This window comes from Excalfactoria chinensis, chromosome 4 (assembly GCF_039878825.1).
Source record: "Excalfactoria chinensis isolate bCotChi1 chromosome 4, bCotChi1.hap2, whole genome shotgun sequence".
NCBI lineage: Eukaryota > Metazoa > Chordata > Aves > Galliformes > Phasianidae > Excalfactoria > Excalfactoria chinensis.
In genome coordinates, this window is record NC_092828.1 from 5380446 (window position 1) to 5392751 (window position 12306).

A 12306-nucleotide genomic window follows, 5' to 3' on the forward strand; every position below is an offset into this window, starting at 1 on the left:
ACGGAGCCCAGGAGCTGTAAGAACTCCCAGTCTTAGCACACAGCCATGTGAGCCACGTTCCTGGCTCTGTGCTTTGTGACGTGAGCAGAGACAATCATCTCTATGCAGACAGGAGCCACCAAGCCCTCCTTGGGGCTGTTCAGCAGAGATTTAGAGATGCTCAGTGCTCTGTGAGAAATAGTAGCATACCCTGATGAGTCCCTAACGTTCAGCTCCTCTTTCAGTGTGCACGTGTTGCTCAGTGTGCCGACTCCTCAGAGGTGAGTGCTGGATTTCCTGCACCTTGATATCCACGCATACCTTTTGGGCATGGCTGTGTTCCCCAGCCTGGCTTGCTCCTGCTGCTCTTACTCACCAGGTTTCCTAACACCAGGGCAACAAGCAAGGGGACAGCCAGGCTATGAGTGGGTTTGTGAGCCGTGTGTTTGCTGACAGCAAGTTTTGCAGTGCTGCTCACCTTACTGACCCAAAGCTGGGGAGTTTATCTCTGGAGAAAAACCTCAGTCCTTTCTCTTATAGAGGATGCATTTTGTCCCAGTGGCTGATGAGAGGAGCAGGAGGCCTCAGGTTTTGACATGCCAGAGGATGGGGCTGCCAAGCACGTTGTTTAGGGAGGAAGAAGAAATCCAGATGGGCAGCGTCCCGTGTTAGTGGGAGCTGACTTTCATAATTCCTATACAACTCATCTCATGTGCTTTCTGTTTATTTTGCATACTGCAAACAGCTCTGGGGGATTTGCAATAGAGGCACTCAGGATCTCAGTGCTGCCACCGTACTGCAGCCACTGCTGTGAAAACACAGCTGGCTCGTGTCACCTCCAGAGCAGCCGGGCATGCAGCATTAAGGCCTGGAGGCTGGAGCTCACAGCCTGACCCTCTGTCTCCTTGCACATTACGTTGGTGGCAAACCAAGCTTCACACGCTTGCTTTGTCACCCTCCCTGTTGTGCTGTTGGGGTTGGAACTAGATGATTTACAGTCCCTTCCATCCTAAGCGCTAAGTAGGCCTGAATTAATCCTGGGGAAGCCTTTTAGTGATGCTACAACAGTAGTCAAACCAACGTGTTTAGGAATTGGGCCCAAATTTGTGAGCTCTTCCAGATTGCTTCATTTTGCTGTTTTTTATCCCCTTGACTCAATCCAATTGCTCTGTCTGTATCAGTCTGAATATGCTGTATCTCATAGCAGGTTCCTTCTGCCCCCACAGGCTGCCCTTTCTCTGTCTCCAAGGCAATGCATGCATTAATGTACTCGCAGACAATGGTGTGCCCTTTACATGCTCCTTAGTAAGTGCAGCTTTGGTGTCATGGAGGACAGGTCCCTGACGATGTAATGTGAACGTTTTTTCCTCAAAGCTGCAAAGGAAGAAACAAAGTTTGCTTAATTCGACTAAATTGTTCCAAACTATTGATGCTGATCTTTCTTTCATACCAACTTCTGCGCAGCCAGTTTCAGGATACAGGTGTTAAAATAAAGTGTTTATAACCTAAAGGGGCAGATACTCAAGCCTAACCTCAAGCAAGATATTGATGCACAGAAGCAAATCATAGAACCATCTGAGTTGGAAGGGGCTTTTAAAGCTAATCTGGTCCAACTCTCCTGCAGTGAATAGGGACACCTACAGCTCCATCAGGAGCTCAGAGTCCCATCCAGCCTGACCTTGAGTGTCTCCAGGGAGAGGGCATTACACCACCATTCCAGGCAACCTGTGCCAGTGATTCACCACCCTTTATTGTACAAAACCTGTTATCTGTGCCACAGAACTCTCCCAGGTCTTTACTCAAGTTTCTGACATCTCCTCGATGTTCAAGGCCTGTGGAAAGTCATCCTGAGGATGACGATGGAACAGCGATCCTGTTACATAAGTGTTCTTTTTCCTCTTTGGGAAGGACAGAGGAAAAACCTTCAGGGGTTTGTTTGTCTTTTGGCAGTGCCTGGTAAATGCTTAAGTGCTGCTCAGTGTTAAATGAGCTTGCCTGGGACTTGCATTTAAGAAATAACTTCTGTGCTCAGTGCTGTTATCTCAATTAACACCCCTTGGGTGCTGTTGCAAAGACTGTGTGGCATGGCTGAGAGAGAGGAACAGTTTTGGACTTTGAAGAGAATAAATACATCTCAAAGATGTTTAAAATACGTTGTGTATCAGGAAAACTGTTACGGCTTTATCTATCTGAGGGGAAGTTTAATGATGATTTCAGGCAATGTAAGAAATATGTGAAGACATTAGAGACAAATGAGACCGGTTTGTGAACGTGCACCTTTAAAACTACAGCTCAGCAGCGACTGATGGGCAGCTTAGCCGAGGTGTTTGGTCAGTCGTGCACAAGATGCTGCAGCACAAAGCCAGGAGGAGCATTATTTTATTGGGGCTTTGCCAATAAAATCATATTAGGCCTTTTCCTGCATGTGGTTGTCACCCTGAAGGCAAGGTGATGGATCACACTGAGCATGGAGCTCAGAGAAGACCTTAATGGGATGCTCATTAAGTGTGTTTTAAATCACGGTCTAGGTGACCATTAGGTCGTTTCTGCTTGTAGCCAGTTTAGCTGCTATCTCTTGTGCTAGGGATTTACACACTGCTTAACCTTTCTCTTACTGAGCTTAAAGACCAGACAACCACTTTGTGTTGCTCTAGGCATTTTATTCCTTAAAACTTCCCTTTTAAATGCTGAATCATATTTTTTATGGGCATAATTGGCATCACTTTACAGCAGTACCTGCAAATGGCAACTTGGGAGTCTTTGACATTTACTTTAGTAATGTCAGGGAAGCAAAAAAATTTCATAGCAGATCAGTAGGTTGTTCGAGTACATTGAAGTATGTTTCCATTTCAGCAACAAAGTTCAAACATTCGTCGTTGTTTAATAAACTCCAGTTCAACCAGCTGAGAGCAAAGATGAGAGTTTCTGTGCTCTGAAACAATGTTCCTTCCCCTTCTACATCCAAATGTTTTCCCCCTAACAGTTTATTCTTTCTTTTTCTCTATGTAAATATTATGGGACTCTGATGTAAGTGTTAAAGATTGCATGAGTTTTCTTCTGAGGTGTTTGGAATAGACTAGTACTTAACAACTTAATCACTTGTGGGATGTGTTTTCATTAACCAGTGACTTTGTTGATGATGTGAATAGACTTGTTTGCTTTGGTTGCACTTGACTTCAGCTTTGGAAAGATGAGCCCCTGTCCGCATCTGTTTAGTGTGTGCTGGTAGATTGGCTACTTCTAACTTCTTGGTTTGGCAATGAAAACTATTGGAGAAGTACGTGAGGTGGGTCAATGTATTTTGGAAATGATGGCAAATTTGTCTTTGTTGCAGGGAAAAGAAGCTGATGGCCATCGTGTAATAAATATCTGCTCTCTTGCTCTTATTAAATGCTGTGCAAAACTCCTTATATGAAGGATCCCCCAGAAAGGCTTAGCTTTGGAGTGACTTAATGTTCCATTACAATAATACAACACCTTGTTCCTGGCTTGTGTAGTCTGTGACTGTGGTTTGTTTTATAACCCCTGAGGAATTACAATGACAGAAGAAAGAAATGTTGCCTGGGAAAATAAGGGTGGGGGAGGTCCAGCTTCTCTCAGAGGTATTGGGCTGCTCAATTCCCTCTGTAACTGTACTTAAGTATCCAGGCAGCTTAGCCTGGGACGTGAGCAGCTTTCCCATATCTGCAATAATTTTACCCCTCTATTCAAAGGCGTGTAGGCAAAAATGTAACAGGTGAAAACACCCAAAAAGCACCCTGCTCTGAGATGGGGAGTGAGGCCTCCTGAAGGTGAGAGAGCCAGGGGGGAATGACCTGCATTTCCATGGCCCCTGGATTCACACAACCCCTCCTGGCTGTGAAACAGCCCCAGAGGCATCAGCTGCTTCCCTAGAGCAGCACACACTGCTGGCTCTGCCACTATGGGGACATATGATAGTGCCCTAAGGCCCTGATGCCTCTTAGAAACATACAGGAGGTGACTTGAGGCCAAACACTGTCCTTGAGAAGCCAGCCCCTACTGTGTGTTTTGCTTTTTGGTCTGCCCCTTCTCCAGGAGCAAACCCTGCTGTCCCTGAACCCATCTGTTCCTTTTAAGCCTCCATCTCCCTTCCCAGTAGTTCCTCACATCTGCCTGTTATTCTGGTTAATTCCCTGCTTTAGTCCTATTTTCTCCACCTGCTATGTTGGTGTAGGAAAAGTTAGGGTTTTTACCTTGTAATTGCCTGGTTCACACAAAAAAGGACCTCATAGTTGGTGCTAATTCAACCCTTTTGAGGTGAGTTGCTTCTGGTCTCACAATAGCGCAATGTTCCACAACAACCATGGGACAAAGCCTGGCACTCCATGTGGTTGTGAGGCTGGCATTGCCCACAGTGTAGATGTCTGAGTCAGGATGGGCAGGCAATCCTCCCTTCTCACTCCAGACCTTATAGGACGCCTGGACTCGAGGTCTGTTCTCATCAATGCTCAGAGATGTGCTGTGAAAGCCCAGGCTGGACACACGTATTCCCTGTTCCAGGACAGTAAGGCTGAAGTGAAGCTGGTTCCTGTTTGGCTGGGTTTTGGTCCCTCATTCAGAGTAAGACAGAGCAGGGAAACATTCCTCATCAGCCCTTATTCCAGTGGACTATGCCAACCTCTGTTGCTGGAGACAAAGCAGTGCATGTCAGCTGGGAGAAGGAGCCCCCCCCCAGTCTTAAAAGCAGCAGCTTTGGGGCAGGGACACCACACTTAGGCTGCTGGGGAGAGTGGGAGTGTTATCAGGGTTCACACTTCCTTCTGTCTTCTTTTGCAGTGGAGCAGCAGGACAAAGGCCACAGTTCACTTTTGCCTAATCCTGTATGTTCTTAATGTCTCACTGCACCTCCACGGTGAACGCTCACGTTCTGGTTTTCCAGCACCCCTCTGGCACGTCCCCTTCATGTCTTCTTTTCTCCAAGGAAAGCTCTTGGCTGAGGGGTGTTGGTAGACCTCATGCAGACCTCATTTGCAAGAAGTCCTGACCCAGTTTAAGAAACTGGAAACAAACTACCTGACATCCAGCCTGCAGCCCAAACCTGAGGGGAGCAGGGCAGCATTTGGCCTACAGGGTGTGCTTGGGTCAGGCTGTGCTCCAACACTAAACAAGCAGCTTTTAATACGAGCTTGAATCTGTTTTGTCCTTGGCTTAGAGAGGCACCACGGAGCAGCTCCTGCACCCAAGATGACCTCAGCTATGCATCTCCTGGATATCCCGCTTCCCAAGTGGAAAGATAACATTGTGATTAAAGTAAAATCTCCCTAGATGGATTTTGTCAAATGCTGTAAAGAACATTTAATATTCTCCTTACAGTGTAGTCTCAGCACCACAGTCACATATAGGGAAAAAACCCAACAATTCAGCAGCATTCCAGGCCTCTCTGGAATGTGACTGTCAGCTTTTTCAGCACAGCTGGGCAGAAGTCAACTTCCAGCTCTTCCTGAAAACCTGTGACAGTGCCTGGCCCATGTGAGTGGAGGCAGAGGGAAGAGACTCGGGGTCAGCAGCCAGAGGATGGTGTGCGGTGCACCCTGAGCTTGTCTCACGGGCACTGAGAGTGTTCAGCTGCCAGCATGGATTTGGCACTGGAGAAGCCTTTGGTGACCTGCCTGTGACTGGTGTTGTTGTAGCCCTTTGTTGCCCTTTGCGTCTCCATTTTCCAACTGAGAGCTGTTGGAGGGGTTTGGGGGGTTTATTTTGTGTGTGCTTTAAGGATCTAAATGGATTGATAATGGTCAGATATTGAAGAATCCTCCTTCTGTCGTGTTTGGTCCAGCAGAGTGTTACAGTCAGGCTGAGAGAAGAAGTGCAGAATGTTATTTCTATGTGTGTTTATAGAGCAGCCCAAGTAGAGTGAGTGACTGTGATTGTCATCTAAGCACTCAACACTTACACTCCTGTTTCCACTCTGCAGAGATACAGGGAGCTTAGTCACACTGGGTGTCCCTTCTATAGCTCTTGCTTGGGACTGGCTGTTGAAAATACTGTCTTGCTTCACCATCTGAATCTGAGACAGCAAATGAATGATGTTGTACAATATGACCAGTCCCATAAAGACTGTGTTATAAATCACAGGACTGGAAAGCACCAAGTGGATGTTATTGATCTGTAGTCATGGGCTCATATTCTGCCTTCCGTGGCATTAATTAATTCCGTGGCTATTTCATTTATCCCTGAGCCTAACAAACAAACAAAATCTTCCTAAATACAACCTCCAGAACACCAGGCTGTGAATTTAGTCTAGATTCTGCATAGAATAATCCAAGAAGAGCTTATGGTGGCTTTGCAACCAAGGTCCTTTTGATTTCTAACCCAACAGCTGCTGTTAGTGGAGTGTGAAGTGTGAACCTTCTGTCTATTAATCCCTGGAAGATGCATGGCTTTGCGGTGAAGTGGAGTTTGGTGTAACGCGAATCAAATCACTGATCTTCCTCATCCTTTGTCTTCATGTTTAGACCGTAAATGGCCATGTTAAATAGATGTGAACGATAAATACGAAAAGCCAAACTGTGAAACGAAAGACTCTGTGTTCTCAGATGATGAAGAGAACGATTTATTGGATGGTGCATCCATGAACAAAAGGCCTAAAAAGAAGGATCAGCCCCTTGAGGTACATCCATGCTGTCAAGGTTCTTCCTTCTCTGAAGTTCTTTGAGTATCTGAGTGAACACCTCTTAGGCCTAACAGCACTGAATCCAAAAGCGGCACTTTTCTGGTCTTTCAGGGGTGGGTCTTGCAATGAGAACTCTCCATTTCCAACACATGTGGCTTCCCTGATAGAAATTCGAATCCATGCCTGTGGAAATAATAATTGCACGGAGCTTCAGAGTTGGATTTTGAGTTGCGAAACTTGGATCTAGCTCTAAACCACATGCTAATGTGGAGGTATTTCAATGAGAGGATTTGGATATCAACCACTAATTTTTTCCTGTCTGTTGCAGAAAATGTACTTTCTTTCCTGAGGCAGAGGGTTTGTAGGGAGAACAGACAGCACCCTTAGCCAGAGAGCTCAGAGCCCAAACCTTCATGCACCTGGCCAAACCACACCGACATCAGCAGTGCTTCTAGTGCTGACTCCATGATTTCAGTAGGTTTGGAATCACCTTATTAAGAACTGTGATTTAATTTACAACACGAAAAGCAACAAAAAATACTAAAGGAGACACGGATCTCACACTGCAGTTTGACAAAAGCAGTTTTAGCAACGTTTTGTTATGGAGGAAATACGACCTCTGCATGAGATGCTGTAGGCAAGGAATCCTTCCAGATTTGGGCAGTGGGGAACGGAGATGCATCCAGCAGCCCAAATGTAGCTCTCAGATTGCAGCCAGCAGATCTCCACCCTGGGGTAGCTGGGTTTGTTTCTCTTTCTCCAAGCCAGTATGGGAGGGCAGGAGTGGTGTGATGTGGCTGACCCACGTCCTTCTAGTGGGCTGTTGTAGCTCTGGTGGCTGTCACCAAAAGCTTGCTGTGGTTACATGCAGTCTCTGTTGCTTCTCTCAGAGCTATTAAGTGGCCTTCCAAGGAGGCAGAGCTATTCATTCCTGATTTCAAGTGTTTACTGAGTAGTTGATGTGTGCTCTACGAGTGGCCTAGCTTTTCAAAGCGCAGCCTTTCCCAAGCAATACTTACTGCTCAAGTTATCAGGCTGTGTTGCAGAGCTCCTGGTTTACAGATAGCAGCTCTGAGCCAGCAGCTTGGGAATCTGAGTGGACCTATGGATCTGGGCAGGATCCTTCACTGTCATACACAGCAGTTGTTTTCCTCATGTCAGCTCATGGCTTAGACAGATGTGCTCTTCACTGGGTAAAACAGTGGCTGGTGGACTGAGCACACAGAGTGGTGATGAGTGGATTTAAATCCAGCTGGTGACCGATCACCACAGCCCTGCTTAGTATCTTTATTGGTGACTAGACAAGGGCACTGAGTGCAACCACAGTAAGTCTGGGAGTGGCTGGAAAGCTGCATGGATGGAGGAAAAGCATCTTGGGATGTTAGTGGACAGCCATCTGAACACGAGCTATCAGTGTGTCCAAGTGGCGAAGAAGACCAATGGCATCCTGGCTAGTATCAGAAATAGAGTTGCCAGCACAAGGAAGGAAGCGATCATCCCTCTGTACTCGGAACTGGTAAGGCTGTATCTCAGGTGCTGTGATCAGTGTTGGGCCCCTCACTATGAGAAAGACATGGAGGCTTTGGAGCATGTCCAGAGAAGTGCAATGAACAAATCTTATGGGGAACAGCTGAGGTTGCTGGGATGGTTCAGTCTGGAGAAGAGGAGGCTCAGGGGAGACCTTATTGCTCTCTACAGCTCCCTGAAAGGAGGTTATGGCAAGGTGAGGGTTGGCCTCTTCTCCCCCCTTAACAGTGATAGGACAAGAGGGAACGACCTCAAGTTGCACCAAGGGAGGTTCAGGTTGGATATGAGGGAAAATTTCTTCTCCCAAAGAGTGGTGATGCATTGGCACACGCTGCCCAGGGAGGTGGTGGAGTCACTGTGCCACTGTGGCACTGAGGGACATGGTGGGGTGGGTTGGTGGTTGGACTGGATGTTCTAAAGAAGTCTTTTCCAACCTTAATGATTCTGTGATTCTCTGTTAGCCATGACTCTATGGGTACAGCCATCTTATCCCGATTGCACTTCTGGGCACTCAGAGTAGGGTAACAGATCAGGCTTGGAAGCTGGATGGAGTCTGAATAAAACCTCACTGTGATCTTGTTCCCTACCCATACGAATATTTATACCTTCTGTACCACAGGAATGTGGAAATACAGCATGATCTTGGATTGGATAGTCCTATAAAATATAAATGACTAAGTCTTCATTTACAAATAGTAAGATCTTAATAGTAAGTCTTCCAGGTAAATAGGTTTATGCTGTTAATAACAACAAAGCTTTGGATTTTCCTGAAAATGAAGTAGGAGTGTTGCAGTGTTATCTACTATGCTTTTCTAGGCATCCACATTGAGAATCTGTGCTCCTCTGCAACACATGGTAAGCACTTCTTGTTGTGAATCTGATGAGCCCCAGTGCCATACCAAAGGTCTTCAGAGTGATTTATGCAGTGCAGATGGGGTTGTTGTCTTTTTGTTGCTTGTTTGTTGGCCTTGCTAGGTTGTTTCTGTCTCAGTCAGTTCAGTTTGGAGAATAGAGCTAACTGGAGTAAAGCGATCTCATGGAGAGATGACCTGGCTCCTCTTGGGCATCCCATGGTTCTCCTGGGCAGATTTTGCCTGGGGGTCTTTCCATACATTTATGTGCTTAAGGGCTCCTTTTAAAGCTGTCCTCATCAGCTGGCTGCAAGGCAGAATTGCAATAGTCCTCATCTGAAATTACATCAACAAATTCTACCCAGTCACCCAAGCAGGAGCCCAGTGTGTGTCACAGTGGTCACCCCTTCTGCTTTGGGATGCCCCAAGGTACTCACAACTGGGCTGGACCCTGCAAGGTGGCTGGGAAGCAGCAGTGGGCTTCCTGCCACCAGTTTGCTGTCTTGAGCTGATGGCCAATGCAAATTGCACCAATTTCTCCTGTCTGCTTTGGCCTTTGTGCTACTAGCAGTATTTGGCCATGCCTTTAGCTAACAACAGAGGGGCAGGTGGTGTAACCAAGGTAAGGGTCTACAATGGTTCTCTTCAATCCTCAACTGATCCTTCATTAACAGTCTTGAGGGCCAAAATGGGCTTCTCTCTTTCTTCATGCCAGAAATGGGATCACTGCCACTGAAATGCCACAAAGATGGGTGAGTTTTAAGGAAAAAAAAAGCAAGAATTTCCTGTTACACCAATGAAGTTTTCTCTTGCTTTTCTGCAGGCACCGCCTAGGACCCTTAGACCTCGCATCAGGAAGAAAAGTACCTCGTCCTCTGCCACTGAAACAATGTGAGTGCAATGAGCCAATAGCACCAAGATCCACAGAATGTCTCTCTTCTGCCTTAAAGAGCTACTCGTTAATAACGTAGGAAACAGCAGTGGGATGGATGTGCTTTGATGTACAGCGTTGTAGACATGGCCCTTCCTCGCTCCTGTCTCTGTATCCCGTTCCACGCTTCTCGCGTTTGTCAGCAACACGGTCAGGACAGTCTGACAGACACCTGCAGATGGAGAGTTCTTGTTTTGTTTGCAGTGTATCCCCACTCACGCTAATCCTGTACGGCTGTACATTTAGTTCCCATGGTGTCTGCATAGCTCTAGCTCTGTGAATGCACAGCAACAACAGAAGTAATCAGTTGCTCGTGATGATACATCGGCAGCGTATTTATTTATGGCTCTATCATTAAGGAAGTGGATTTGTAGAAGCCATGGATTTCTCTTCCCTCTCTTCCTCCTCAAGTCTGTGAATGATGTAACAAATGCCTGAGTGCTTTAGCTGTTTGACAGTGGCCAACACTCATGAGGGAAAGCTGAGCTGTAATGCTGTTTCTCTTTCTGCAAGTGGATCGCTGGTATTCTGATTAAATCATTGTGCTAAAAAGACATTGAGACAGAACTTGGGATGAGGAAGAGACGTGCAAGAGAACGATTGGTTTCAGCAATGTAATGAAGGGGGGAAAGTCTTAATTTTGATCATCCTGAGCCAGGAGAGTATTGTGTGGAAAATGATGGCGGCTAGAAAACTGGATCGCATCGCTTGCGGCAAATGTTCTACTGGCAGTTCTGAAGTACGAGCAAGGCAGTCGTGTAGTAGCTGCAGCAACACAATAGAATTGCTTTAGTGACTCGCTTCCAGTCCCAGTCCCAGCGTTCTGCTTTCCTGGTGTGGTGCTGGAGTTTCCCTTACACGAGCAGATCAGGACGCTGGGGCTCAGCTGCTTTTTGAGGCCTGGAGTTTTTGCCTGTAGCATGGAGTTTGGTTAGAACCACGAGAACCAGTGGAGTGTTGTATTTGTATCCATATATAAACGAGAAATATAAAAGAAGAGGAAGATGTTGTAGGGTTTGTATATTTGTGCTTTCAAGTTGGTGTCTCTTGTAAGTGTTAAGCATGTGAAATTCACACATAAGTTAATTACGTGGCCCTTTGTGTTTGCTCTTGGACCTATCTCATAGAATAGAAAACCATTTAGCATTACATACGTGGAATCTGCCCTCGCTGGGGCTGGAGCCCGAGTAGTTCGGTTATCCAAGCTGAGGGGCAGCGGCCCGGGATGCCAATAGCCGGATGGAGTGTGTCAGGCTCAGAGCTCAATCTGAAGTGGCCTTTAAGACCTTTTCTCTGCCGGATGTGCATCAGCAGCCTTGCTGTCCCTGCCTGGTGCATCCTCGAGGTCCCCCCAGAGCTTCCGATGTATGTGGGGAAGAGAGAAATAACCCACGTCCACACAGTGATGTTTATCCAACCTGGCTAGGGAGTGGAAAGAGCAAGCAGGTATTTCCTGGGTCTGCCACGATGTTTGGCCCCATTACCTGAGAACTGCGTTTCCTTTACACGTGCTAATTCACCTGCATTGTCCAATGGGTGAGAAGGAAGAAGCCTTCAGAGAACACATTGAAAACCAAACAGGTAGAGATAAGCAGTTAGAGAAGATCTCGGTCCTTAGGAGATACTCAGCAAATGAGCGGAGGAGCTGAGCTTGTGCGTTTTATTTTGAAGCAGCTTTAAGGTTTGTTTGATTTATTTTGGCAAACATGAAAAAGAAATAGCAAAAACCGCCTGCGGTGTTAGCAGAAATGAGATCCTGTTGCAAGCAAGCCGTGTTTCCCTGCTATGCAATAGGTTGCCATAAAAGAGAAAGCTGACAAGTTTGCACTCAATGATGCCAAAAAACCCCCCTCACAAAACACCGAGCCACATAACATCCGATAGGTTTTGTTCTCAGACATGCTGTAATTAACACTGATTCTCACTAAATTGATTAAATGTGTCTAATCTGCTGTTTTACTGTAAACTTGACTGTTTGGGTTTTGTTTAAGTGCTGAGGTGGAATTGTTGACAAGGGAGTTGCCTTATATCTCTCCAAACATTCATTGTATAAATGAGAAAAACAAAAATAAACCTTTTCATATCTCTGGCAAAACTGTATTAATTTATCAGCGGGGCTGTATATTTGTGTGTAGATAGACAAGCAATGTGAATGCCGACCCACGTCCACTTGGTGCTGTAGTGTTCTGTGTACAGAAGAGAACGGTCGTTTGCTTTTGATTCCTGGTTTTCCACACACAGGTTGTTTACAGGCGTTGCCCCACTTCTGTCATTTCACCCTTATGGCGATTTGCATTTGTTTCCAATAAACATCAGCCGTGAAGTCTTTGGTTGCAGTTTTTCTCTGCCGCAGGAACGAGCTGATTCAGCAAGCTGCCTTCCTG

General features: G+C 46.3%; 1 protein-coding gene across 2 annotated transcripts in view; it reads left to right on the forward strand.

The window, feature by feature from the left end:
* REEP1 (receptor accessory protein 1) overlaps positions 1–12245 on the forward strand; it is a 57386-nt gene extending 45141 nt beyond the window's left edge. For both annotated transcript variants that reach the window (XM_072335551.1, XM_072335554.1), the window contains exon 7: positions 9815–12245. In XM_072335551.1, the coding sequence (XP_072191652.1) occupies positions 9815–9825 (11 nt within the window). In that variant the 3' untranslated portion in view covers positions 9826–12245. The remainder of the gene's footprint in view (positions 1–9814) is intronic.
* The last annotated feature ends 61 nt before the right edge of the window (positions 12246–12306 follow it).